The sequence below is a fragment of the Crocodylus siamensis genome, chromosome 5, assembly GCF_052110815.1.
Source record: "Crocodylus siamensis isolate JL-2025a chromosome 5, ASM5211081v1, whole genome shotgun sequence".
Lineage (NCBI taxonomy): Eukaryota > Metazoa > Chordata > Crocodylia > Crocodylidae > Crocodylus > Crocodylus siamensis.
The window spans coordinates 186,805,916-186,831,741 of NC_143399.1; the positions used below are offsets into that span (position 1 = coordinate 186,805,916).

The 25,826-nt window shown below is 42.4% G+C and overlaps 1 protein-coding gene across 6 annotated transcripts in view; it reads right to left on the reverse strand.

Moving 5' to 3' along the window:
* Positions 1-25,826, reverse strand: part of ARHGAP12 (Rho GTPase activating protein 12) — a 181,067-nt gene that overhangs the window by 62,365 nt on the left and 92,876 nt on the right. For 5 of the 6 annotated variants that reach the window (XM_090047522.1, XM_090047521.1, XM_090047524.1 and 2 more), the window contains 4 exons: positions 25,279-25,404; positions 20,837-20,911; positions 10,428-10,489; positions 7,852-7,933 (listed from right to left, as the gene is read on the reverse strand). In XM_090047522.1, coding sequence (XP_089903648.1) covers positions 7,852-7,933; positions 10,428-10,489; positions 20,837-20,911; positions 25,279-25,404 — 345 coding nt within the window. Of the gene's footprint in view, positions 1-2,072; positions 2,196-7,851; positions 7,934-10,427; positions 10,490-20,836; positions 20,912-25,278; positions 25,405-25,826 lie in introns of all 6 variants that reach the window. The other variant, XM_090047520.1, reaches the window with a different exon arrangement.

The following is a 25,826-nucleotide window of genomic DNA, read 5'->3' on the forward strand; positions in this document are numbered from 1 at the left end:
CCAGCTGACAGGACTCTAAGCCATGCCCCCCCCCCCCCCGCTCCCCACACACACACACAGCTGCTGCAATCTCCCAGCTGCAGGGTGCAGAGTGCCCCCACTGCTCAGAGACTGCACCAGCTGCATTCTCATAGCTGCAGGGCTGCATGAAGCCCCCTGTGGCTTGGAGACCACAGTAGCTGCGTAAAGCCCCACCTCAGCTCAAAGACCCAGCCAGGGGAACCTGGGATTGGGCTTACCCTGCACTGGCAATAAGGTGTGATAAGATATATTCCACAATCCATAACCCACATGCCACATCTGCATGGCAGGAGGTGCGTTTGTGCAAATCATGCATTAGATCCCATTGTTCCTTTACCTGCACATGTACAGGAGCCCTTAATTTGCACCAAACAGAAATCTGGGCCTAGTTATTTCTTGCACATTGAACTGACAGGAAAAGTGATTCACTCAATACCTCTTTATAATCTTATTACATGGCTAATAAAATGTGCAAACACACTCTTATATTTGCCTACTGTAAAGCCTAAAAAGGAGATCACAATCAAAACTGATTATAGTAAATGAGCTGTTGGCATCCAGATCAAGTCTTTTGTATTTTAACTAAGGATGCAGACAGAAATTATATTTTTCAAGTGACCTGGCCCCTGACAGCACTCTACAGCCAAGGTCACATATGCATGGCTGCAGAGCACTTTAAAAATGGCCAACTGGATAAAAAATTAACTCTGGTTAAAGCAAGTACCACATTCAGGTGCTCAAAAGCTGAGTGCTTAGGGAACCTGTGCTTTGCACAGGTGGTGGGGTTGGACGGGTGCCCTGCCCTGCGCCTCCTGGACTGTCAGGGGGAAAAAAGCAGGAGCTCCCAGCTGCTGAATGGCCAGAGCTTGGGGGGTGGAGAGGACAGGAAACAGGATCCCCCTCACCTCACAGCCTGTAGGAGCCAGATCGGACTCCTAAGCAAGAGGGCTTCATTGCTGCAGTTCACCCCCCCAGTTCTGGCCATTCAGCCACCTCCTGGGAAGCTGCTGCAGTGCCCCTGCCTGTTGGCTTGGGATGGTGGAGACTATCACAACCCAACAAGTGAACACTGGTTGGGGTGAGGGGAGACAAGGAAGGGAGTCTGACTCATGGTACTTTATGTAAAGTGTCATGGGTTAGAGTAGGGCCCTAACATCTGCCTGCACTCCGAATTTAAAAGTTAACAGCTCTGTTTCCTCTCCTCTGGGGAAAGCTAAAAGGTTCCTTCCACCAATATTCCGTCTTAAAGGAACCAACATTTTTGCTTTATTGGCTTCATCTACAGCAAAGGGGAAAAAAAAGAAAGAAAACTGAAAATAGTTTTTGGAGTTTTGTATTTGAGCTTAATCATTTACATTGAAAATGGTTGAGAACTGAAGATAATTGGTTTCAGAATAATCTGACTACTTGCCCTTAGCCATAGGCTAACAGTACAACCTACAACTATTTAATCCTTTTCTGAAAATATAACATTTTCATACTTATCTTCACTATATAAAAAGAAAGCTATCCTTATAAATTCATATGGCATTTGTAGAAGTTCTCTGAATGCTGTGGAATAAGACATCTCTGATCTTTTTACAGTTCCTCTGAAATGGACATCTAGGGTATCACTTTAGGCATCGCTTAGCCATGTCATCATTATGTATTTCAATTACAGCTAGAATTAACCAATTTCAAGCACACTGGGTCAACCAAATGCACATAAAATAGTTTCTAAACATCCTAAATTAGTAGTTAGAAAGAATTAGGCACATAGCCTAAAATTTGTTAAACCGTATTATATCATGCTCTTCATTAGTCAATACACTAGTGATTCAAATGATAGGTAAATTTTGGATTACAACTTCAGTACTGATCACCAGCACAAGCCTTAACAATGAATTTCAAGCAAAAATAACAAAATACAAAGAAAACAAGTGTTATGTAAAATGGTATGAAAGTTAACTCAACAATTCTGGGCCAAAAAGACATTTCAAATTTACTTCTAAGATTAATGGTGAATAAAACTGTATTATGAGTGACAAGAGGCATGCAACAAGAACACATACACTGATAGCTGAAACAGGGTCAGAGTTTACATAGGTGACAGCAGGCCGACGACTGAGAGCATTTTTCCAAGAAGAAAGCAGCGAAAGCAAGAGCTCAGGAATTGAGCCCCGTTGGCAAAATGACTTGATGAGAAAAAGGAAGAAAGTGATGAAGTCACAAAACAATGCACAAGAGAATAAGCAATTATGTAACCACTAAACAAGTACTAAACAAATTATTTCCTAACAAACAATACCATAAGTAAATTTAAACATGTGTTTTTAGAACGCGTGATCAAAGATAACAAAACTTCATGTATATAAAACACAGTCTTCAAAACCAACTCTCCTTTGATATTTTAATACACAACTTTAATCTGTCCATACAGAGATATTTATTTGGTTCTAATACTACACCCCAATGGTAACATAAAACAAATATTTTTTACTCTATATCTAGCTAAAATGTTTGTTGCATTTATGTTAGATCACAAACCAATTCACAGCAGTTTTTCAGAGAATACTTCAGAACCTGTTTGTTTAGCACAGTATATATACCATGTGTAAGTTTCTACAGTGTTGGTACTATAACTAAACAGTGTTGTGCCAGTGTTCGATAATTCACTAACAAATTAAACAGATTTTTGCTATCAATGTACAGTTGCAATTGGGTCTTTTTTGTCCAATGACTAGATTTGGATGCAGCTCAAAATTAAAGTTTGTGACCTGTGCTCTCTAAACTAGAGCAGGTATTTTTTATTGAATGGAACTACTGTTGTGTTACAGATTTGAGCCAGTTTCCAATCACTTATACTGCTTTGTGTGTAATTTCTGTCCCTAGTTGCTTCTAAGTTATTCATTTGTAATTAGGAAGATCATAAGCATTATGGCTGCTTGCAGACGTTAACAAACAAACAAACAAACAAAAACACATGCTTTCCTGGAAGAAGCAGCGCATTACTTCAGCCTGCCTGAGCAGTGTCTGTAAAGATCAGGTACTTCAGCAGGTTTTTTTGGCACTTTCAGCTAAAGTTGATTCAATCAGCTATTAGCTAAAAGCACCAAAAAAGCTCCACTAAAGCGCCCAATCTTTAAAGATGGCCAGCAAGCTGGGCTGAAGTAATGAGCTGCCTCTTCTGGCATGTGCAGGCCTCAGCGTGGGAATGCACCAAGTATAAAATAAAGTACCATTTTGTTTTGATTTTTTACATCTGCAAACACCCTGTATTTTTAACTACCATAAAGTAAAACCAGATTAGTATGCACCAGTACTACAAGTATGCTTTAAAGGGGAGGAGTCATCTTTATACATAGTGAAGACTAAATATCAAAGTTCACAACATGCAGTCAGGGACATACCATTTTCCTACCTTCTAACTCAACTGTCAGCTAATGCCGAGAAGGCAGAAAGGTTAGGATCTGCTTTCTTCCCAAGTCTAACCATTTTACTGAACCTAGCTGAAGCAAAACCACAAGTGAGAGGCTGTTATAAGAGTGAAAAATCACTCTAATGAGATGGGCACTCACCATAGGGAGGTGGTGTTGGAACCCATATTCAGACATGATATGTTCTTGCGGGAAAAATGAGATAGATGTCTGAACTCACTATTTACAGTCTTGTTTGTTCTTTATAGAAGTAAGAGGGAAATGGATCTTTTCATTAATGGAAAATTTTTAGTACTAGACTAACAAAGAAAAAAACAATTTGGCTCCTGTCCAGCTGATAACCTGTCTTTTACTCTATAGGTGTATTTGTGCTATTTCAAAGAATAATGACCAAAATCAAATAGAATTCCGTTTTTAAAAATTTCTATTAATTTATATTGTTTCATTTTATTTTATGCATCATACATTAGGTCCAATTTTCTTTTTATCTGTTGTGATATTTTATACACATTTCTTTAGTTTTGCATTGAAAAAAACATTAAATAATGTAGGCAGGCAAGGTTCTTTGTGTGAATCTGATATCTTTTATTAGACCAACTTAAATAGTTGGAAGAGAGTTACTGAGCAAGCTTTCGGGTTCAAAAACCCTTCGTCAGGCTAAGGAAGCTTCAGCAGTTGGTGTGTGCTCTTCCTGGATGGAATGAAAGTAAAGAAGCCAGAGGCTGGGCTGGGCTGCATACAAGACAGGTAGTCAGTGAAAATGTAGATTGAGGAGTCAAAGGGTGAGAGACCGGCTGGGGGGGGGGGGGGGGATGAATAGTGGAAAGACACCTAGGGAGTCAGATGTCAGGCAGGTTATAATGCGTCATAAATTCAATGTCTATATTTAGTCCATGATTTTTAGTATCCAGGAGGTTGATGAAGTAGAGCTCATAAGCTCGTCTCTGGGAAGTGTTCTGTAAATTTCCTTTGAGGATCAGGACTGAGAGATTGGAGAGAGAGTGGTTTTCTTGTGAGAAATGTGGCCCCCGAAGGTAATTGGGTATTCCTGTCTTTGATAGATTTCTGGTGTGCATTCATTCTGGTGCGCAGTTGTTGTCTGGTCTCTCCTACGTATTTTCCCTCAGGGCATTTGGTGCATTGGATGAGATATATTACATTTCTGGAGGTGCAGCTGTAAGATCCAGGAATGCTGATGGCTCTGTTGTGGGGTGTAGTAATTGTGGGGGTGGCGGAGATGTGTTGGCAGGTTTTGCATTTCTTGTCATGGCATGGTCTGGGTCCTTTTGGTGTGTTCTGGGCTTGAGGAAGTTAGCTTCTGGTGATGAGGTTAGCGAGGTTCGGTGCTTGTTTGAAGGCTAGGAAGGTGGCTCTGGGAAGATCTTTTTAAGAGTAGGGGCCTCTTTCTAGTGTGGGTTGCAATTGTTTGAGGATTTTCTGTGTCGGTTCGAGGGAGGGGTGATATGTCATAACCAGTGGTGTGCAATTTGTGGGGGGGTTTCATCTGTACTGCAGCAGTTCTTCACGTGGTATCTGGGTGGCTCTTTCAAACGTGAAACCCATCTCTCTAGAGGAGTGTCCTTGTTGGGTGGAACCAACAGACCAACATACATATCCGCACAGAACCAACAATCACCCTAAACACACCAAAAAGGCTGTGATATACAGCCAAGCCCTCAGTTACCAACAAATTTGCACTGAAGAAAACACCCGGGATTGCCACCTCACCCATCTTAAAAAGGCTTTCACCCAACAAGGACACTCCTCCAGAGAGAGAGATTCCATGTTTGAACACATCTCCACCGCCCCCCCCCCCCCCACAATTACTACACCCCACAACAGAGCCATCAGTATTCCTGGATCTTACAGCTGCACCTCCAGAAATATAATACATCTCATCCAGTGCACCAAATGCCCTGAGGGAAAATACGTAGGAGAGACCAGACAACAACTGCGCACCAGAATGAATCTATCAAAGACAGGAATACCCAATTACGTGTAGGGAGGGGCACATTTCTCACAAGAAAACCACTCTCTCTCCAATCTCTCAGTCCTGATCCTCAAAGGAAACTTACAAAACACTTCCCAGAGATGAGCCTACGAACTCCACTTCATCAACCTCCTGGATACTAAAAATCATGGGCTAAATATAGACACTGGATTTATGACACATTATAACCTGCCTGACACCTGACTCCCTAGGTAGCTCTCCACTATTCATCCCCCCTTCTCTCCCCCACCCCCAGCCGGTCTCTCACCCTTTGACTCCTCAATCTACATTTTCACTGACTACCTGTCTTGTATGCAGACCAGCCCAGCCTCTGGCTTCTTTACTTTCATTCCATCCAGGAAGAGCACACACCAACTGCTGAAGCTTCCTTAGCCCGATGAAGGGTTTTTGAACCCGAAAGCTTGCTTAATAATTGTTTTCCAACTATTTCAGTTGGTCTAATAAAAGATATCAGATTCACGCAAAGAACCTTGTCTGCCTATGCCCTTAGACCAGCATGCCTACAACCGACACCCCTGTAACATTAAATAATTTAAGCATTTATGTACAATTTTCTCTTTACAATTAAGTATGCCAATTGCATATACATTTCCTAAGTCTCACAGGCTAAGTACAGACAGTTAAAAAACCCAAGGCTAAAATCGATTCAACGCAGTGGCCTAGGCCAGAAGCCAGGGCACACTAGAGCACACCTCCCTGCTCAGTTGGAGCAGACAGCTTGGACCAATGTAAACCCGCCCCCACCCTGCAAGACGGGATTTACAGGGAAGATGGTAGGGGAACAGATGCTGGGGGACTATGAGATAACTTGAATTTGGAGGGGATCTGGGACAGAAGTTCAATAAACCGATTTAACCTAAATCAGTTAAGACTGATACTATGTCCATCCAGGTTTATCTTAGACTTATTTCAACCATTTTGAAGCAATTTATGTACACTGAACTTCTGTTGTGTTACAGATTCGAACCAGTTTCCAATTACTTATATTGATTTGTGTGTAATTTCTGTCCCTAGCCACAATGCGCACACACACTCACACTCAATTGAATTTGCTCCCTTTATTTTTTTGTGCGTGTTAAATTGGTTTTCTATTTCCCCTTCTTGCGCACTCTCCCTCCAGTGTCTGCTACCAATGCATACTGCAGTACACACCTCAATGTCCACTCTCTACCAGTGTAATCTAATTAAATATTGCCTTACTCATTTTGCTCTTCTGCTTTTCTTCCACCCCCTATTTATTTAGGCTTTCCTTCCTAATACCTCCTGGTCCATCCCAATTGCTTTAGACTTCTCCTACTGGTATTTCTCTGAGGTCCTTACTCATTTCCTGCAACTTTCCACTCTACTTAAGTACTGGAGTTAGCAACAGAAGGACAAGAACTGATGAAATTTCTGATCTCTTGAAAGGCTTCAAAAATACTGTCAATATCAATTTGCTGCTCAGAAATAGCCAAACAGCAGAAAGAAGACAGAACAAAAAAGCTCCAGGGAGCATGAACATGCCAGTCAAATACAATCTCTGTTCATCAAACTGCTCTTTAGACTCAAAATAGGGCTAGATATCGTTTAAAATATGAAGCTTCAGAAAATGTTTTGAAAGACTGCTTCTATGCCCAAAGTCAAATAAATTCATAGTCAGTGTAACTACAACTGTTACTAAGCTTGGAGTATATATAAATTGTCAGTCTCAGGGTATCATCAAACTGTGCCTCTCACATTGACTGTCAACTGGATATGAACATTTTACTCACAACGTACAGACACAAAACAAAGCAGAAGTGTGATAAAGCATGGATTATAATATGACCAAACATTAAAGTTCTGCCTTCTCCCTGGACTTTACCTGGTTTCACATTGATTTACCCATAAGATCCTATTATCTCATCAATTCTATGTAAGCCATTACTGATTATTCATAACTTCCAGTGCAATAGCAGGGAGGTTATTGCATCGTATTAACGACAGCACATTCAACTTGCCTTCAGCTGTGAAAATAATCTCTTCAAGAAACTAAATTGAGACAGACCAAACAGAATCCAATTTAAACAAACCCATTGGTGAGAAAGAGATCAAGGACATATTTGGTCTGGAGCACATTCTATCTTTCAGTTCAGGTCAGACAAACTTAAAGACACTTGAAAAACCTTTTATAAGTTTCTCATTTAGACCTGGTGAGTGATTCATAAGATATCCAGATACAAGGGGGGGAAAAAGACATTTGGATTGCTTCTGATGCTGCATCACAAAATTGTATTTACACTACTCTCCTCCTCCCTTATTATTCTCATTTCTACATCCATAGATCTTGTTATTGTCAACCCTTCAGATGACAGCTGCAATATACTTTGCATAATCAGAAAGACAATTAAATCAAGCAAAGAGATGAATAGGCAAAGCACTTACCCAGCCAGTTCCACTTCCTTGGGTTTTAGTGAACAATAATGACGAACCTTGTAATACTGCCCATGACGAAGTCCAGTTTTTCCTACAATTAAAATGACTAATATTTGTATTTGTTTCCAAATAAAATGAAACTATTTCAAAATCTGCCCTCTGCTGAAAAGCAGACTTGCATGTTAATTAACAGTGTAATGATTGCAATGATCATTAGCAATATCAGTAAGTCTGAATTACTAAAATGTTTACAGAGAGGAATTTGTATTAAATAGTCCCAAGCTGGCCAAAGTTTCCAAATCAAATGGACCTAAATAGCAGTGAAAGCTATCAGTTTCACTAGAAAAAAAACCCACTGTATAATTATGCCCAAACTGCTAAATACTAAATAGATTATATCAAAACACTGCATCATTTTGAGATTAACAAGGCACTGTAGCCCATACCAGAAAAGAATCTAAGTATTCCACATCTGACACAAATTAACTTATATGTGTAATAAAGGGATATTTCTTTTGAGAATTTACATGCAGAAAAGAGAGGTGAGCTATTCCAGCAGCATAACAAATCCATACTTATCCTTCAGCACCCCCCCCACTGTCCCTTTATAGCTAAAAAAATATTTTAGTCTTCTTACAGATGTGGGGAACCCCTCCCCGCCAAAACAGAGATTTATTTTAAGATGGGCATGCCCTGGTGCTGAAAGCAGCACATGCCCAAAAGAGGCATTGCGTTAGCTGGACCCAGCTCACCCAATATCTATATAGATTGGGCACTTCAGTGGGGCTTTTGGCGCTTTTATCAGCTGAATCAGCTATTGGATAAAAGTGCCAAAAAGCCCCGCTGAATCACCCAATTTTTACAGATGCTGTGGAGCCAGGTTGAACTAACATGCTGCCCCTTCCAATAAAGCACATTTTTTTTTCATGTCTGTCAGCACCCCAAAGTCCTTGTCTTCTTTGTGCAAGTATGAGCTAACAGTTAGTAATTTAGCTATTTTCAGGAGGTAAGATGGCCAAACTACTTCTTTCTAAGCAGAAATCCATGAAACTAAAGAAAACACTAGACCTAGGTCATTTCACTTCAAAGATCTGCCAGGAAAAAATGCATACGAGTTTAAAGATATTAACATTCAGAATACTGCTGGAAGAATACTGCATCAATTAACTGGAAAAATGTACTTATATATAGGTTATATACTTTAAAGAGGCTAAAATTCCCAAACTTTTGCCTCAATACATCTGCGTATTTATTATGCATTTAAATTATACACTGTATGGGTGGCACTAAATAAAAAAATCCGAGAAACTCGGAAGAAATAACTCATCTAGTCTAAAAGTTATATACAATAGTTCATATTCTAGGCACACAGCAGATTGACACTCCTTCGGTAGCTTACTGATTTCTAAAACATTTCATCTTTCGTTCTTTTTTTTTAAAAAAACTTTTGTTCAAGTGAGAATTATGAACTAATACCCTTCAAATGCAAATTCTGTAGTTCTAGTGCCACGGGGCGCCTTTAAAATATGTGAACTACCTCCATTTCCCAACACAATTAACTATTTCATAGCTGAGCCAGCTGCTGACTGGCCCTATTTCATAGTTTGTTCCCAGAAAAATACCTGTAAAACAGTGTTGAAAAATAAATTAAGCTTGGTACTGAAAAAAATCTATCAAGGCCCCAAGCCAGGTCCAGATCAAGTCCAGGGAATGGGATGGCTCTGCTGGCAGTGACAGCAGCTCCAGCCTCTGTCAGATGCGTGTGGTGGCAGCAGTAACTCCAGCTCTAGCCAGATGCTCCATACCAGAGATGGAGCAACTGCAGCCAAACACAGATTTTGTGCCAGGGCAGGAACTCTGGCATGAAGCACTGGTGATGACTCCAGCTCCGGGTTTAGCACAGGTCAGTGGGGCAGGCAACTGATTAGCTGGGGCCACAGAGGTAGTGATAGCCAAAGTAGCTGGAGGAGGCCTGGGGCTGTGCCAGCCCTTGCCTGCCTTCCTGCTGCTGATTGCTGAAGACCCTGGGGTTCTACAGCAGCCCTCATCCCCTATTTCCAGTGGTCCCCTGGTAGCCCAACAGGCTGGATACAGCCAAACCTGGGGTAGAGCAATTTGAAAGGCAACAAATTTCTAGTTAAACTATCGACTTTTGCTGACATTAAGTGAATAATGGGTAATCACACCAAAAACTATTTAGGTGAACCTTTGGATTATTAATTGATCTAGCCTCAGGATATTATAGCAGCCAAAGTATAATTGAGTACTTTCAAGTAATACAAAGCTTCAGCAAGGGCTTTAGATACTAGAGTACCACTGTTAAAAGCCTAGTGTCTTCAGCCTATTGAGAAGATCATTAATATTGCAGTGGGGAAAATGCTGCATCTCCAAGTGAAACTCTGAGGCAAATTTACACAAAATTATAACAAATTCCACCTGGAAACAAGATATTAAAAACCTGTTTAGCAATAATTACTAATATGAAAATCATAATATTTATTCAACTATTATTTACACTGATAACTACCCAATTCATATATCAATAAAACAAAGACCAAGAAAATCGAATTGAAGTATAGACTTACCGAACTTTTTTCCCATTTTCTGTAATTTTTGTCACATTTAATAATCCATACTTCTCTTGACCCTGTAGTATCAAATAAAATAACAATCGATAAATAAGAGATTCTTTAAGCCAAAACTTAACCCTGCTCCCTCCCTAGTAATAGGCTTCTTGCATTGGGAAAGTTTTGGCTTATCTCCAACATCCAGAGTTGTAATAAGTCTACTTGAATGTAACAAAAGGGGTAAACACAGAATGACTGTGCAGAATAATCATTACCATTTAATAAATAGGCAGCTTCCCCAAATCAAGACCTTACATATTAGATAATTAACTGGACTTAAATTCTTTGTCAGCCTGGTGAAGCATATTGGAAACTGAGGTATGTATATGAAGACATCTCTGTTGCTGACATATTTACCATCTTTATCCTTAAAACAAACAGGGTTAGTTGAAGAATTAAATAATTAACTGAATTTAGAGTTAAATTTATTTTAACAAATACCTCACATTTGAAAATAAGTTTTCTATTGGGTCTACAAAGTATTATTAAATTTAGCTTTAAAAAAAAAAAAAAAAAAAAAAAGATAAAATATTTCTTTGATAGCCTATATATTATTTTCCTCTCAAAGATTTAACTATTAAAACTACAAACTATTTAGCTATTTTTTATGAATTAGAGCACTTGAAACATCTGAACATGTATAGCAATTTGCAGTTCAAATTACTTGACTCATTAGGCAGAACATGCCATTTAACAAAAGGTATGCCCTTGTAAGTACAAAGTTAAATGTTTTCAGATGTTATGCAAAATTAAGAATATATAAAGGCATATTTATAAAATAAATTAATTTATTTTATTAATTTATTCTAGGGTATTAATTTTATATAGGTACCATTAGAGAATGACAGAATTTCATCTTCATTCTACCCATACTTTCTGCCAGCTCACCTTAATCCAATTCAGGGGTTGGCAACATGGCACATGAGGCCATTTTGCTTGGCATTCCTGGCATCTCCATGGGGCACTGGAGGAGGCAGAGCTGGGGGGTGGGGGGGGGGGAGTGACAGGATCCCATCCCTGTCCTCATCCCACCAGACTGCAAAGGGCAGGGCGAGCTAGCTGTATTAGCGTGGCAGCCACACACAGGATGGTCTCCAACAGGGCAGTTCTGGGCCCCCAGCCATGTCTCCCTGTCACCACAAAGCTTGTCCACACAGTGGCCGAGGGAGTTGCATGCTGGGCCTGAGCTGCAGCTCTGGGGATAGGGAAGGGCAGCCCTCGGCCTGACCGCAAGGCCAAAGGAAAGTACTTGCAGGTGGGGGCAGTGCTGCAGGGGTGACTGCGTTGGGTGGTCCCAGGGGGCTCCGCTCATGCCCACATGCCAGCAGGCCATACATAAACACACTGCCAGCCCCTGCTCCAGCTGCACTGAGCTGGAAGCCAGGTTGCTGCTGCGGGGTAGCACAAACACGGGCCACGGCTCTTTTCCCCTCCGGAGCCCAATGGGTCCGGGAGGGGTCTGCATGGTCTCTGAGCATGCCACCAGCACCTACCCTGCAGCAGGGAAGGGGCCACACCCTTCACCCCAGTGCCCCAGCCCCTTCCCCGCTGCGCTCCCCAAAACATGCCTGCAGCCTCCACTGACAACAAGCAGGGTAGGGCTCTAGACCCTAGCGCAGCTACATTCAAGCTCGTGGCTCTCTCCTGTGAGCAGCCTGGGATCCCTGGTAGCTGCAAGTCTGCAAGCAGCTGCACTGGCCCCGCTTGTTGCTGGGTGGCTACACGTGTCCCAAGCAGGATGGCAGGGAAGGGGCCAGGACTGTGCTGCCATGATCAGGCCCTGTCGTGGCTCCCTGCCATCCACCCCTGGCACACCAACATCTTCAAACCCCAGTTCGCTATGTTTTTTGGCACTTTCCCCAAAAAATGTTGCCAATCCCTGGTCCAACCAATGAGTGGAGCTAAAGAAATGCTCATATGAAACCTTTCTAAATCAATTTCCTTTCAGTAACAGTTCCTAACTTAGACATTAAAATATGAGATGACACAATCGACTAGGGAAAGAATCTAAATTAGCACCATCATAGCAAGATGTCCTCAACATAGGGTCAATGAAAAAATGCCCCAGTCCCTACAGCATTCTAATTTAAATCTTGTCTTTAAAATGGACAGTACATGTGGAATACAAGAGAGGAGAGAGAAAACAAAACCTAAAAAGCTTTAGTGTACACTCTGATAGCACTTCATACTAAATCAGACTTACATCTGTCAAACTTTAAAAATCTGATGTACAATACTAAAATTTTAAAGTAAAATAAAATCCATATTATAATGTCAATCTAACCCTGATACTCAGAAAGAGACTGAAGAACTTCAAGGAATTTATTTCTAAGCATACAGGAAATAAAGTGATAAGAAACAGCCAACAAAGGTTTGTCAAGATGAAATCCAGCTTAACCAACTTGATTTCATTCTATGACAAGGTGACTGGCTTTGTGGATGGACGCAAGGCAGGAGGAAGAGCAGTGAATATCATATACCTTGACTTTACTAATCTACATAAGTTTGTTTTTGCATTTTTTAAGCCTTTGGGGTCTGAAAGTCCAAATATATCGTCAACTGGATCCCCTTTGTTCACATGCTTGCTGATACCCACAAAGAACTCCAGCAGATTGATGAGGCAGGACTTCCCTTTACAAAAAACCATGCTGCCTCTTCCCTAGTAGATCCTATTTCTCCGTGTGACTGCCAGTTTTATTCTGTACTATAAATTCTACCAACTTGCTAGGGATGAAGCGAGACTCAATGAATGGTCTGTTGTTCTCAGGATCACCTGAAGGGTTCTTTTTGAAGGTAGGTATCACATTGGCAAGCCACCAGTCCTTTGGCACAGAGGCCATTTGTAACAATAGTTTTACTATATTAAGTATCACCAAGTTTTATAATTTCACCTTTTGTATTCCTTCAGAACTCTTGGGTGAATGCCATCCAGTCCTGGTGACTTATCAGCATTTCCTTTTGTTTAATATAAACGGTGAGTGTCAAGGGCTATAGGCTATACAGGAGGGACAGGATAGGAAGGAAAGGTGGAGGAGTAGCACTCTACATCAAGGAGGAATATACTTCCTTGTCAATTAGCAAGGGGGTAGAGGGGGGGCACTCTGAGGTGCTCTGGGTTAGAGTAAAAGGCAGTCCAGGGGATAGAGACTTAACGGTGGGAGTCTACTATAGACCTCCCAACCAGGGAGAAGAGCTCGACCAGGAATTCTTAGGTCAGCTCACAGAGACAGTGAGGGCTAAGGATGTGGTCATCATGGGGGACCTGAACTTCCCAGACATCTGCTGGGAAGAGCAGTCAGCCAAGTCTGACCGCTCACGTCGGTTCTTAGCCAGAGTGCAGGACCTCCATCTAACCCAGGAGGTGCACAGCCCCACCAGGGGAGACGCCTTGTTGGACCTGGTGCTGGCCACGGGTGACGACCTGGTGAGGGGGCTGAGGGTGATGGGCCACCTGGGAGACAGTGATCATCGCTTGCTGGAATTCACCATCCAGCGTAAGGTGGCAAAGGGCTGCAGCAAGGCAACAGCCCTAGACTTTAGGAGGGCTGACTTCAACAAGCTAAGGAGGATCGTTGGGGAAGCGCTGAGGACCCAGAGGGGAAGGGAGCCAGATGTCCAAGGTGAGTGGTTGCTCCTTAAGAAGACGATCCTCCATGCCCAAAGGGAGGTAATCCCAACAAGGGTCAAAGGGAGCAGGAGGGCACATAAACCCCCATGGCTCACTAGGAGCATCCGGGAATGTCTCCTTGCTAAAAGGGAGGCATACACCCAATGGAGGGATGGGGTCATCACCAAGAAGGACTATGTTACAGTCACCCGAGGATGTAGGGGGGCAGTCAGGAAGGCCAAGGCAGAGATGGAGATAGGACTAGCTTCCCGGATTAAGGACAATAAGAAGTCCTTCTTCAAATACATAGGGGGTAAAAAGAGGGTCCCGGGTAATGTGGGGCCCCTGCAGGACACGATGGGCAACTTAGTCGTCACGCCAGATGACAAAGCTAACATATTTAACGATTTCTTTGCCTCTGTCTTCCTAAGTAGGGACCAGTTCAGCCACCTCCCTGCTGGGCCCCCCTCGGGCCCCGGGAGAGACACGCCTGGGCCAGGGGTTAGCGAGGAGTTAGTTAGGGTACTTCTGGAGAGGCTGGACGTGTTCAAGTCCGCTGGTCCGGACGATCTTCACCCTAGGGTTCTACAGGAACTGGCCGAGGTCATTGCGGGACCCCTGGCGCGGCTCTATGAGCACTCGTGGTGCTCTGGTGAGGTGCCGGAGGACTGGAAGAGGGCCAATGTGGTCCCTATCTTCAAAAAGGGAAAAAAAGAGGACCCGGGAAATTACAGGCCAGTTAGTCTTACCTCAATCCCGGGTAAGCTCTTTGAAAAAATTATCCTGGCACACATCCAGGAGGGCCTTGCGGGGGAATGCATGCTCAGGGGCAACCAACATGGGTTCATCAGTGGCAGGTCTTGTCAGACCAACCTGGTGGCCTTTTACGATCAGGTCACCAAATCATTAGATGCAGGGGTTGCTGTGGATGTAGTCTTTCTGGACTTCCGGAAGGCTTTCGACACTGTCTCTTACCCTGTCCTCATCAAAAAGCTGGGAGACTGTGGTGTCGATGCCCACACAGTCAAATGGGTCGCCAACTGGTTGGAGGGCCGCACCCAGAGGGTGGTAGTGGATGGGTTCTTCTCGACCTGGAAGGACGTGGGCAGTGGGGTTCCGCAGGGCTCGGTCCTCAGGCCCGCACTGTTCAACATCTTCATCAGTGACTTGGATGAGGGGGTAGAAAGCACCCTGTTCAAGTTTGCTGATGACACTAAGATGTGGGGGGATGTGGGTGCACTAGAAGGGTGCAATAGGCTACAAGCTGACCTTGACAGGTTGCAACGGTGGGCGGATGAGAATAGGATGGGGTTTAACACTGATAAGTGCAAGATGTTGCACATGGGGAGGAAGAACCGGCACCACACTTACAGGTTGGGGAACTCCCCTCTTGCCAGCACGGAGACGGAAAAGGATCTTGGAGTCGTCATTGACTCCACGATGAACATGGGCCGGCAGTGTGGGGAGGCAGTCAAGAAGGCCAACCGCACCCTGTCATGCATCCACAGATGCATCTCGAGCAGGTCCAGGGAGGTGATCCTCCCCCTCTATGCGGCACTGGTCAGGCCGCAGCTGGAGTACTGCGTCCAGTTCTGGGCGCCACACTTCAAGAGGGACGTGGATGATATGGAAAGAGTCCAGAGGAGGGCCACTCGTATGATCAGGGGTCAGCAGGGCAGGCCTTATGAGGAGAGGCTACGGGACCTGAACCTGTTTAGCCTCCACAAGAGAAGGTTAAGGGGGGACCTTGTGGCCTGCTACAAACTGGTCAGGGGGGATCAGCAGGTACTGGGGGAGTCCCTGTTCCCCCATGCGCTGCCAGGAGCGACCAGGAATAACGGTCACAAGCTGGCGGAGGGTAGGTTTAGATATTAGGAGGCGCTACTTCACAGTCAGGGCGGCTAGGGCCTGGAACCGGCTTCCAGGGGAAGTGGTGCAGGCTCCTAGCCTAGGGATTTTTAAAAGGAAGTTAGACGAGCACCTTGCCGGGGTCATCTGACCCCAGTGCTCTTTCCTGCCAAGGCAGGGGGTCGGACTAGATGATCTTCCTAGGTCCCTTCCGACTCTAGCTACTATGAAACTATGAAACTAATATGTTCTAAAACGTCTTCTGTTGCGACTTTAACGTGGTCCAACTCTTCAGAACTATCTACTACAAAGGATTGACCTAGCTTAGGAATTTCCCCAGTATCTACTGTGATAAACACCAATGCAAAAAATTCACTTAGCTTCTCTACTGTGGTCTTGTCATCCCTAAGGGCATCTTTTACATTCTGGACATATAATAGTCCCACTAATTCTCTAGCTGGCTTCCTGCTTCTGATGCATTTTTTAAAGTTTTTATTATTAAATTTAGTATCTTTTGCTAGATCCTCCTTAGGATGTTTTGGCCTGCCTTAGTTCACTTTTATATTTGACCTGCCCTATTTTGTGAGCCTTCCTGTTTTTCTCATTTAGGTATGCCTTCCATTTTTTGAAGGATGCTTTTTGCCTTGGAGGGCCTCCTTAACTCCCCATTAAACCACACAGGGGTTTTAGTGGTCTGCTGGTTCCCTTATTCAATTTGTGATGCAGGCTTTTCCTGAGCCACTGGTATTTTTAAACAGCTTCTAAGCTACCTGCAGGTCTTTTATGTTTTTTGAATGCTCTTTTAAACTTCTTTCTAACTAATTTCCTCATTTTTGTGCAATTATTCTTCCTAAAGTTGCATATTGGCATGGCAGACTTTTTTGGCTTACTCCCTCCTGCTAAAATGTTGAATGTGATTACATTACAGTTGCTGTTACACAGTGGCTCACCAACTGATACCTCTTTAACCAGGTCCTGCATGTTTAGGTCTAGAATTGCTTCTTCCCTTGTGGGTTCCCAGGCGAGTTGTTCTACAAAGCATTTATCACACCCAGAAATTTTCTCTCTGCATCTTGCCCTGATGAGGTGCTTATTCAGTCTATGTGAGGATAGTCGAAGGATCCCATTATTATTGTTTGTTCCATTTTACCAGCTTCCCTAATCTCACTGAACCTTTAATAATCACCTGCACTTTCCTGATTAGGTTATCAGTAGTACAATTCTAGAACTACCCTATTTACTTGATTCTAAGTCCCCATCCCCCCCACCCCCATATTACATGGGAGGAAAAGCCCCTCATCTTAGACTCAAGTACAGGGGTGGAAAGCGGAGGCGGGGGGGGGAGGGGCCGGCAGCTGCTGTGGCTCAGGCTCCTGCTCTGATGCGATCAGGTCTGTAGCACAGTTGTTACTTGCCACCACTCGCCACTCCCACTGCCCTCTCTGTATGCTGCGCCCTCTTCCCCACCATGCAGTTGCTGCTCCCCTACATAGTCCTCTCCCCTTGCTCCATGCTGGCAGGCTCCATACATAAACTGAAAACTAGGACACTGAGAACAGGCCCACCCTACCTCTGGCACAGCAGTGCGCAGTCTGCATGGCTGCTACGGGGGTTGGGTGGGGGCCATGCTCTGTCCCAGACTAGAATGAGGATGTAGCCTGCTGGCATTGAGCCAGGATAGGAGGGGAAGAGGGGAGCAGAGGGGCAGCAGAGGTGGAAGGGGGCCCAAGGCATGAGGAAAGGCAGGGGACAAGCTGTTTGACCTCCTACCTGCCCCTATGCAGCAGTTGGAAGGGATAAATTAAAGACAACCCTCCAATACTTGGATTCTATACATGGAAAATTATAACAAGTTTATAAATTTTCCATGTATAGATTCTAATTATTGGGGAGTTATATTACATTTATCATCATCTGAGATTTGCATAAACATGGTATGTTCTTTTTATTCAAGCACAGAATTTCTATCCACAAGGATTCTATCTCAGATAAAATTTTTGGGGTGTTACTACCTATACTATCTACATTCATGGATGGGTTGAAAGATTATTTATTGAGACATCTGAGAGGAGGACTTGATAAGTCTTCAAATACAAACAAAGAGTGATGATCACCTATTTGATGTCTCAACAGGTGACAGGAAAAGAAGCAAATTCTGAACTGCAACAAGAGAAATTTTAGCTTGCATATTTGGAAGAGCTTTCTAACTGTAAGATGATCACGCACTGGAACATCTAAGGAATCCCCATATTTGGGAGATATTAAGTGCAGGATAGACAAGTACTTGGCTGACTTGGCTGGAATGGTTTACATATATGAAACAAGGGACAGGACTAAACCCGTCTTCCAGACCTTTTGTTTTGTTTTATCATTTTTGATTGTGTGAGGCTGGTAGGATTTATTCATAGATCCTTCGAATAATGCTTATTTTACTCAAAGATGCAACAACAATTTAAGATAAATATGACACAGTCTATGGACAGTCTTGACACAACTTGATTTCTGTTAATCCGCTGAACTACAGTTTTCTGCCTAGCAGTAGCATAACTTCCTTGCACAGAAAAATCCCTCAGGTTTCAAGAAAAGCTCCCCATCTCCACAGTCAGGCAAAAGCAAAAAAGTCTTGGAAGTTTTCAAACAGCAAATATAATATAAATACAAATATAAATATAAATATATTTTTAAAACGCCTTGGTCTTAACTGAAATTTTGGTAGGTGTTGCTGTTTTAAAACTTCCAAGACTGTTGCTTTTGCCTGACTTGAGAGATGGGGAGTTTTTCTTGAAATCTCAGGGATGGTATAAAGATATATAACTATCTAGATATACAGTATATCTATATAAATAGATATATATCTACATATTAAACAGATACATGCACAAACTTATGATTAAATCAAATTTTAAATGAAGTAATTTCAAAGTAGGAAAACAGAATTTTTCATTTACAAAATGTGGAAAACGGGACATTTCAACAATTTTTCCTTTTAGTTGAGACATCTATGGAAAAATGACTTTTTCCAGCACTGTTTTGGTTTGGATGAGAAAATGGTTTACAACCCCCGCCCCGGCAATTAGCCTATTCTTTGTCATGTCATTAGTGTTCTATGACAAATAATAGCTAATATTCATGTAAACTGCAAATAAACCTTCTAAGGCTTTAACATTCAGGTGGAATTCCTCAGAGTATCTTCCTCTGCTTTTTCAATGTTACTACAGCATGCTGACACATGCTATCACTAATTATTCATAGTAAATTATTAGTAACACATAAAAACTCACTATCTGCATCCACCATAGATATGCCTGGACAACACAGATATCAATCTTACCAATAGGAAGAATTCTCCCCAGCAGCAAATAAATAAAACAAAGGTCTGATTAATCAGGGGAAAAGGGGAGTGCTAATGTGAAGTCCCACTGGAAAATAGCAAGGAAAAATGAATTAAGGCTCAAGCAATGCAAAAAGATTTAAAAAGCTTTCTTTGTGGATGTGCAAACCTGAACAAAACAGAGGAAAATACTGAATTTGCTGGAGAACCAGCATTTTTCTGTTGTCTAAGACAAGCAGTGCATTATTTACTAAAGATAATTATAATACCTCAAAAACTGTGCCATATTTAAAACATCTGAAGTAAAATAAGCAGCAGTATTTGCTTGTGCACAAAGACAGAAGATTTACTTGTTGAGAGAAACTTAGGAAATACACTAAGGAAAATCTGCCTATATTCACAGTAATCTAAAAATTCATAAAATAAGCAGCATAGAATAGATTACTGTAAATGAATAGCAGGGTTTTCAATCTATACACTGGTGCATTGTGAAAGATGAGAAAAAATGGTACCTTCATGCTCCCAAAACACATACCAACAGATCATTAAAATCATGCATCAACAATTCCTGATGCTATAATATATGGATTTTTTTTTAAGGAACACCTCAATGTTTTTCACATTCCAGAACTAAAGTTTATATTGTTTCATAAATTATTTAAAATTTCGCCTAAAACCAATATCTATTAATAGACCAGAAAGATGAGAAAATTGATGTTCCATTGGTGAGCATAAAAAATTAGTTATACTTCCCGTGCTTAAAAATACTACAGCAGAAGGGATGTTCCTCACTCACACTAGGGGCCAGATCACCAAAAAAAAAGTATTTGTGACCAGAATGCAGAATTTAGGCACCTTAGTCCAGGTTAAAAAAACAAAAATAATAATAATAATAAAAAAAAATCTATAAAAACCCTAGTTATTTGAACATTGAGAGACCAAATACACTAGTTTTTTTCCAGAAATCTTGAAACACAAAGTTCTGCGACTGTATATATACAACATTGCTTTCAAAATGCCGAGTAGCTCAGTATAATTTAGGATTCACAAACTGGGCATCTTAATACCAAAACCCCTTAAGGCCTAGTCTAATAGGCATCCCTAGACCTTTTTTTAGAGGAGTCCTGGGTTTCAGTCTCAGATCCCAATATTTGCTGGATAACTTTCAAATGTAAAAATATATAAATAATCTGTGGAACAAAGGCCAGGCTCCAGATCTTCCCTCACCCAGAGCAGGAATGTGTGCATGTGTCTGTCTTAATTACTGAAGAGAGGTTCCCCACTGCTTCTTCTTCCTCATTAGTTTTGTATTCCTTTCTAAACAGTAGATCAGCTGCAAGAAGAGTGGAAACTCCACCCATCCAAAACCCAGCCTACAGCCCTAATGGTTACAGCACTCTCCTGGGAGATGGGAGACCTAGGTATGAAACACCCTCAGACAGAGGGCCTGCAACCCAGATCTCTGACTTCTTTAGGCCAGAGATTGGCAAGACTTAAACCCCATGACTTGCTCTCAAACTATTTTGTTCACTAGCTGCCCAGTCATTACAGTATATATTGTGAAATAACTTCAATACTGACGGTGGCTTGGTGCTTTGGTGAAGAAGGAGATGACTCATTTTCAGGGAAGCTTGTCTTGGAAGCAGATGGAGAATCCTAAAAAGTGAAGACAGATAATACAAAAAGTTACTCTTTTGAACAGCAGCACTGCTCATTCTTCAATTACATTTTTTTCTTTCCAGTATAGCATTTCATATTGTGAGTCATGGACTATGCACTGTGGTTTAAAGCAAAGATAACATAATGAGATACTGATATAACTGTTTGTTGAAGGAGGTGCTCCTATAAGGTTTATAGAATGAAATCATACTAAGTTGACGTGGACATGTTTATTAAAGCAGAGTCTTAACAATACCACCATGCTGTACAATGATGCTTTCATTTTCCTAAGAAGAAGAACTTACTGGAGGCTGTCTCAACAGTGTTTTACAAATTCACCTGTATCGTCAAAATAAAATCAGGTTCTGGATATTAATTTTGCCTGGGGTATTCTTGGGTATTTGTCCCAACTATAAATAAGAATTATGCCTGTGCTTAGTTGGTAACCAAAAAGATGAAATGACTTTAATATGTAAATTATTTAACAGATATAGTATTAATTTTTTAACTATTTTTGTTAATTTTCCTGCAATCTAAAGCCGACTGTGTCTTGAGGGCATAACAGAAATCACAGTTTTGGATTTGTGAGCTACGTATTAATTATGCATCAAAAAGAAAAAAAAATACGAAATTTCTGAAGATCAAAGTAAACCAAATGGGGGGAGAAAAACCATTAATGTTTTCTCTAATACTGTCTGTGATGATTCTGCATTGAAAAGCTTTATGTGATATTTCCCCACAGATTTTCAGTGGTGGTATAACATGCAAGAGAGACTTCCTTCTTGTTACTGGTGGAAAATATTTCTTTCCATTTTCTAGCCACTTGTCACAAAGTTTGATAAGAGTCAGATTAGTTTTGTAGACATGCCACTTTACACTTTAATAGTGCAGAGTAAGACAGTTAGCAATATTGTGTGGGCAACCCTAATTTTTAAACAGCTGATTACTACTTCCCATTTTCGTTCATATTGGCCTCAGCTCTCTGCTGTTCTTGCTCCACTGTAAGGTTTATTTTGATCTGGCTGACTACACAATCATTTGTGATCATGCTGGGTATACATGTTATATCAAGACTGCTTTTTAACCCAGAGTTAACAGTAGCAGAATACTTAGACATTGTAAGGAGTGTTAACATTACAGCTGTAAGGTGCAGAATACTGATGTTTTTGGAAAAACAACTTAGGACACAAGCAAAATGAACAAAAGTGTATTCTGACGTAATCTCAGTAAATGTCAAATTACTCTTTTGGGCATTTGAGACTATTTAGAACAACCCCTCAGTTCTTTCTTCAAGGTCTACGACAGTGGAGATTCTCATTTATGTTTTTGTCTCTTGTGAAGATCCAATTTCCAAAGTATCTACTTTTAGCAATGGTTTTTTGAAAAGCAGGGGAGCACACAGATTGAGGATTTTACATTATATTGCAAAATTACCTGCATCAATCCTCTGACTGCTAGCTCTGAATGCTAAGCAAAATTTGATTTCTCACCATTAATATTAATAAACTTGTAACTTACTGGAAGATATGGTCAAAACAAATCTTGATTCTACTATAAATCATACAGAAGATGTAAAAGGGAACAGATGGAAGACCTGTCCCTGCTGTTTTGCTTAAGATGCATTTTGTCAAGTACTAAAGAGACTGCACACATAAACAGAGTAGGAAAACTTTTAAAATGAACTTGAGAGGAAATAAGGACCATTCAACTCTCAGCTGAACTCGGAAAAGAAACTAAAACCGAGTCATTAGCACTTTCCATACCATGAATTTAAGTAAAGCTTATGGGTGCACTGATTCAGATTTTGGAAGCCGATACCGATAGCCGATTATTAAGGAGGCATATCAGCCGATACCGATCCAATTTCCAATACAGCTGCATACAGCTGGTAAATCGGTTGTGGTTGAAGGGGAGGGGGGAGGGAGGGCAGGGGGGGTGCAGATCAATGATCCCTGCGGTGGTGGGGGGAGGGGAGTGGAGCTGGGGTAGGTGCTGTCCAGCCAGGGTGGGGCAAAACTATGGCTCGTCCAGGGGGTGCAGGGAGGGGAACCGGCTTCCACTTGTGTGCACCCAGGGAGGGCACAGGGGTGGGGGAGGGGCAGATCTGCACAGGGTGGGGCAGGGTGGGCTGCAGATGTGGGCTGGGGGTGTGGTGAGCTCTTCCTGGTAGGGGCTAGGTTGCACTGAGCTCAGGGTGGGTGGTAGCACTAGAAGGGGGACTGCAAGGGGGGCTGCAGCCACCCCAAATTTTGCTGTAGACCCTCCACAGCTCTCTCTCAGCACTGCTGCCACCTGCTCCGAGTGCAGAATGGCCCAGCCCCCTCTGCCAGGAAGAGACTAGCACAACCCCTGCCCCAGCCTGCAGCTGCAGCCCGCCCTGTCCAGATCCGAGTGCACGTACCCCTCCCCACCATGTCCTCCCAGGGTGCGCATAGGGAGATACTCTCCCTCCCCACAGCGCCTGGATGAGCCATGGCTCTATCCCGCATCCCACACCACCCCAGCTGGGCAGCACCTACACTAGCTCCACCACCTCCCTCACCATAGGGGCACTGATCTGCCCCGCTATACCTTCTCTGCCCTCTCCCCCTCTACCACAACAGACTTACCAGCTGCATGCAGCTCTCCAAGCTGCTGGGCTGTGCTCCTCGCTGCCTGCGTACTGTGCTGAGGCTGCACGTATGCACGCACAGTCATTTATTGGCCAAATTATTAATCACATCAGGCTGATTTCCAATATAATCAATTTTCTTTATATTGGTGCCGATCCAATATTGAACCGATGTATTGGTGCACCTTTAGTAAAGCTAGCTCCTCCTCAAAATGATCCAAATTGAAGCCTGCTTCAAACTAAAACTAAGGCAATAAAAAAAAAAAAAAAAAATCAAAGAACAATTGTTACAGGAATTAAGCCACTAAATATTTCTATTGGTACTCCCATCTTAAAGGTGATTATTTAACTCGGCAATTAACTATGTATGCCCAATATTAGTGAGACATTGAAGCCAATTTAAACCACTGAAAAAGCAGGCTATAGATTCTTTGTACTAAAATCAGTGTTTTCATATTACTATATATTTACTCAAAATCCAAGAAAGGGCTTCTCCTCCCGCATCTCTCCCCACTCAGACAATGTGGCAGGAAAGAAGCCTTGTCTTCGATTCGAGTAGTGACCCAGGACAGGCAGCGGCTCATTTCCAACTTTGGCCCCCAGCTCAGGGATCAAGCCAGAGACGATCTGCACTTACCCCAGGCTGGGACGGCTCCTTTGGCAGGGGTGGGGTTCACAGCTGGGAGAGAGTGAGGGGGAGACTGCAAGGTGGTGGAGGAGGAAAAAAGGTGAAGACCCACATGTGCAACTCAGGGGGAGTGCAGGGCACACCATGCAGCCTGCCCCCTAGCCCAGTTACCTTCTGCTCTGCCTCTGGTCCCTCCAGCCCCAGCCCACCCTGGCCCAGAGCTGCCACCACTTCTTCCTGCCTGGGCTGGGCTGGGGCTAGAGCCACTACTGCTGCCCAGAAGCCAGAGTAGAGCTGCAGCAGAAGGTATGTGATGGGGGGAAGGGAAAGGGAAGCAGGAAGTGTATAAGTGGCAGGCATGGAGAGGGCAGGGAGTAGAGGGCACAGACATGGAAGGCAAAGAGTTGGGGGGCAGGCTACATTGGGGCAGGCACAGAAGAGACAAGGGGCAGGGATCTTGCCCCTCACCTTCTGCCACTGCTTTCCTCACCACAGCAATAGTAGGGGATGAATTTAAGGCAAGTTTCCACTATAATTAGATTCTTTTCAGAAAAAAAATATAATAATACATTTATAAATTTTCCATGTATAGAATTTAATTATTGGGGAATCATCTTAAATTCACAGCTGTCTTAGATTCAGGTAAATATGGTATATCCCTATTGCCAACAGTTCACTTTCAGATACAAAATATCAGTGTATTTTACATAAGAACTATGAATATATACAAAGGACTTAAAATTAAGATCACTGATTATTCTTCATGTTTACGCCAGAATGCAAGTGGTTCTTAATTAGAAGAAATGTTTTTGTAGACCCAAAGCTTAAAATTTAAAGAGAGTTATCAGCCAGTCAAAAGAAGATTTAAGGAAACAGTTCTGAGTAAAAAAGTATAAATCAGTGAATGTAAGAAAATAGATTTGGATTAAAAATAAAATAACAGATAACAGGTTAAGAAATTACCCATGGTTTTACTGAAAATATATACTGAGTATACGGTATACAACATGAGGGGGGGAAAAAAAAAAATCACCAAATAAATCCTTTAGAAATCAGTGCATTTCAAATGTTTCAAAAACCAGAAAATAGTCATTCATTTTATCATGCTCTTTTGCTCACTCCTACCTTATCATTGGTGTCCAATACAATTGTGCTGTGCCTCCACTTTGTTAAAACTATTGGTTCTTGTAGCCTCCTGTCCAGACTCCTACTCTTAATTATTTCTCTTTGCTGCTGTGGCGAAGCATTATACTGAAGAGGAGAAAAATCACACTATGACCAGGGTGAATTTTATATCAACACAAAATCCACAGAATTCATCAATGTACACTAACAGTACAACATACTGAAACACTGAATTTAGCAAGGAAAAAAGCCCTTTTTCTACTGCCTATATTGTTTTGAAGGACAGGGTGTTTGTTGTCTGCTCTAAAGCAGGGGTCAGCAACCTGTGGGTCAGATCCAGCCTGCAGAGCCAGGGGACTTTCTGTGGCATTTTGGCAGTGAGAAGCAGTACTGGTGGCAGAGCTGCCAGGTGGTGAGGAGGAGAGGGTGACGACTGAGGTGCAGGCCTGGTTGGAAGAGACCTGCACTTGGAGCTAAAGTCTGATAAAGCAGCACCCTTGCCTTCCCCAGCTTTGAAACATGGCTGAACCCCGCCCTAAGGCATCGTA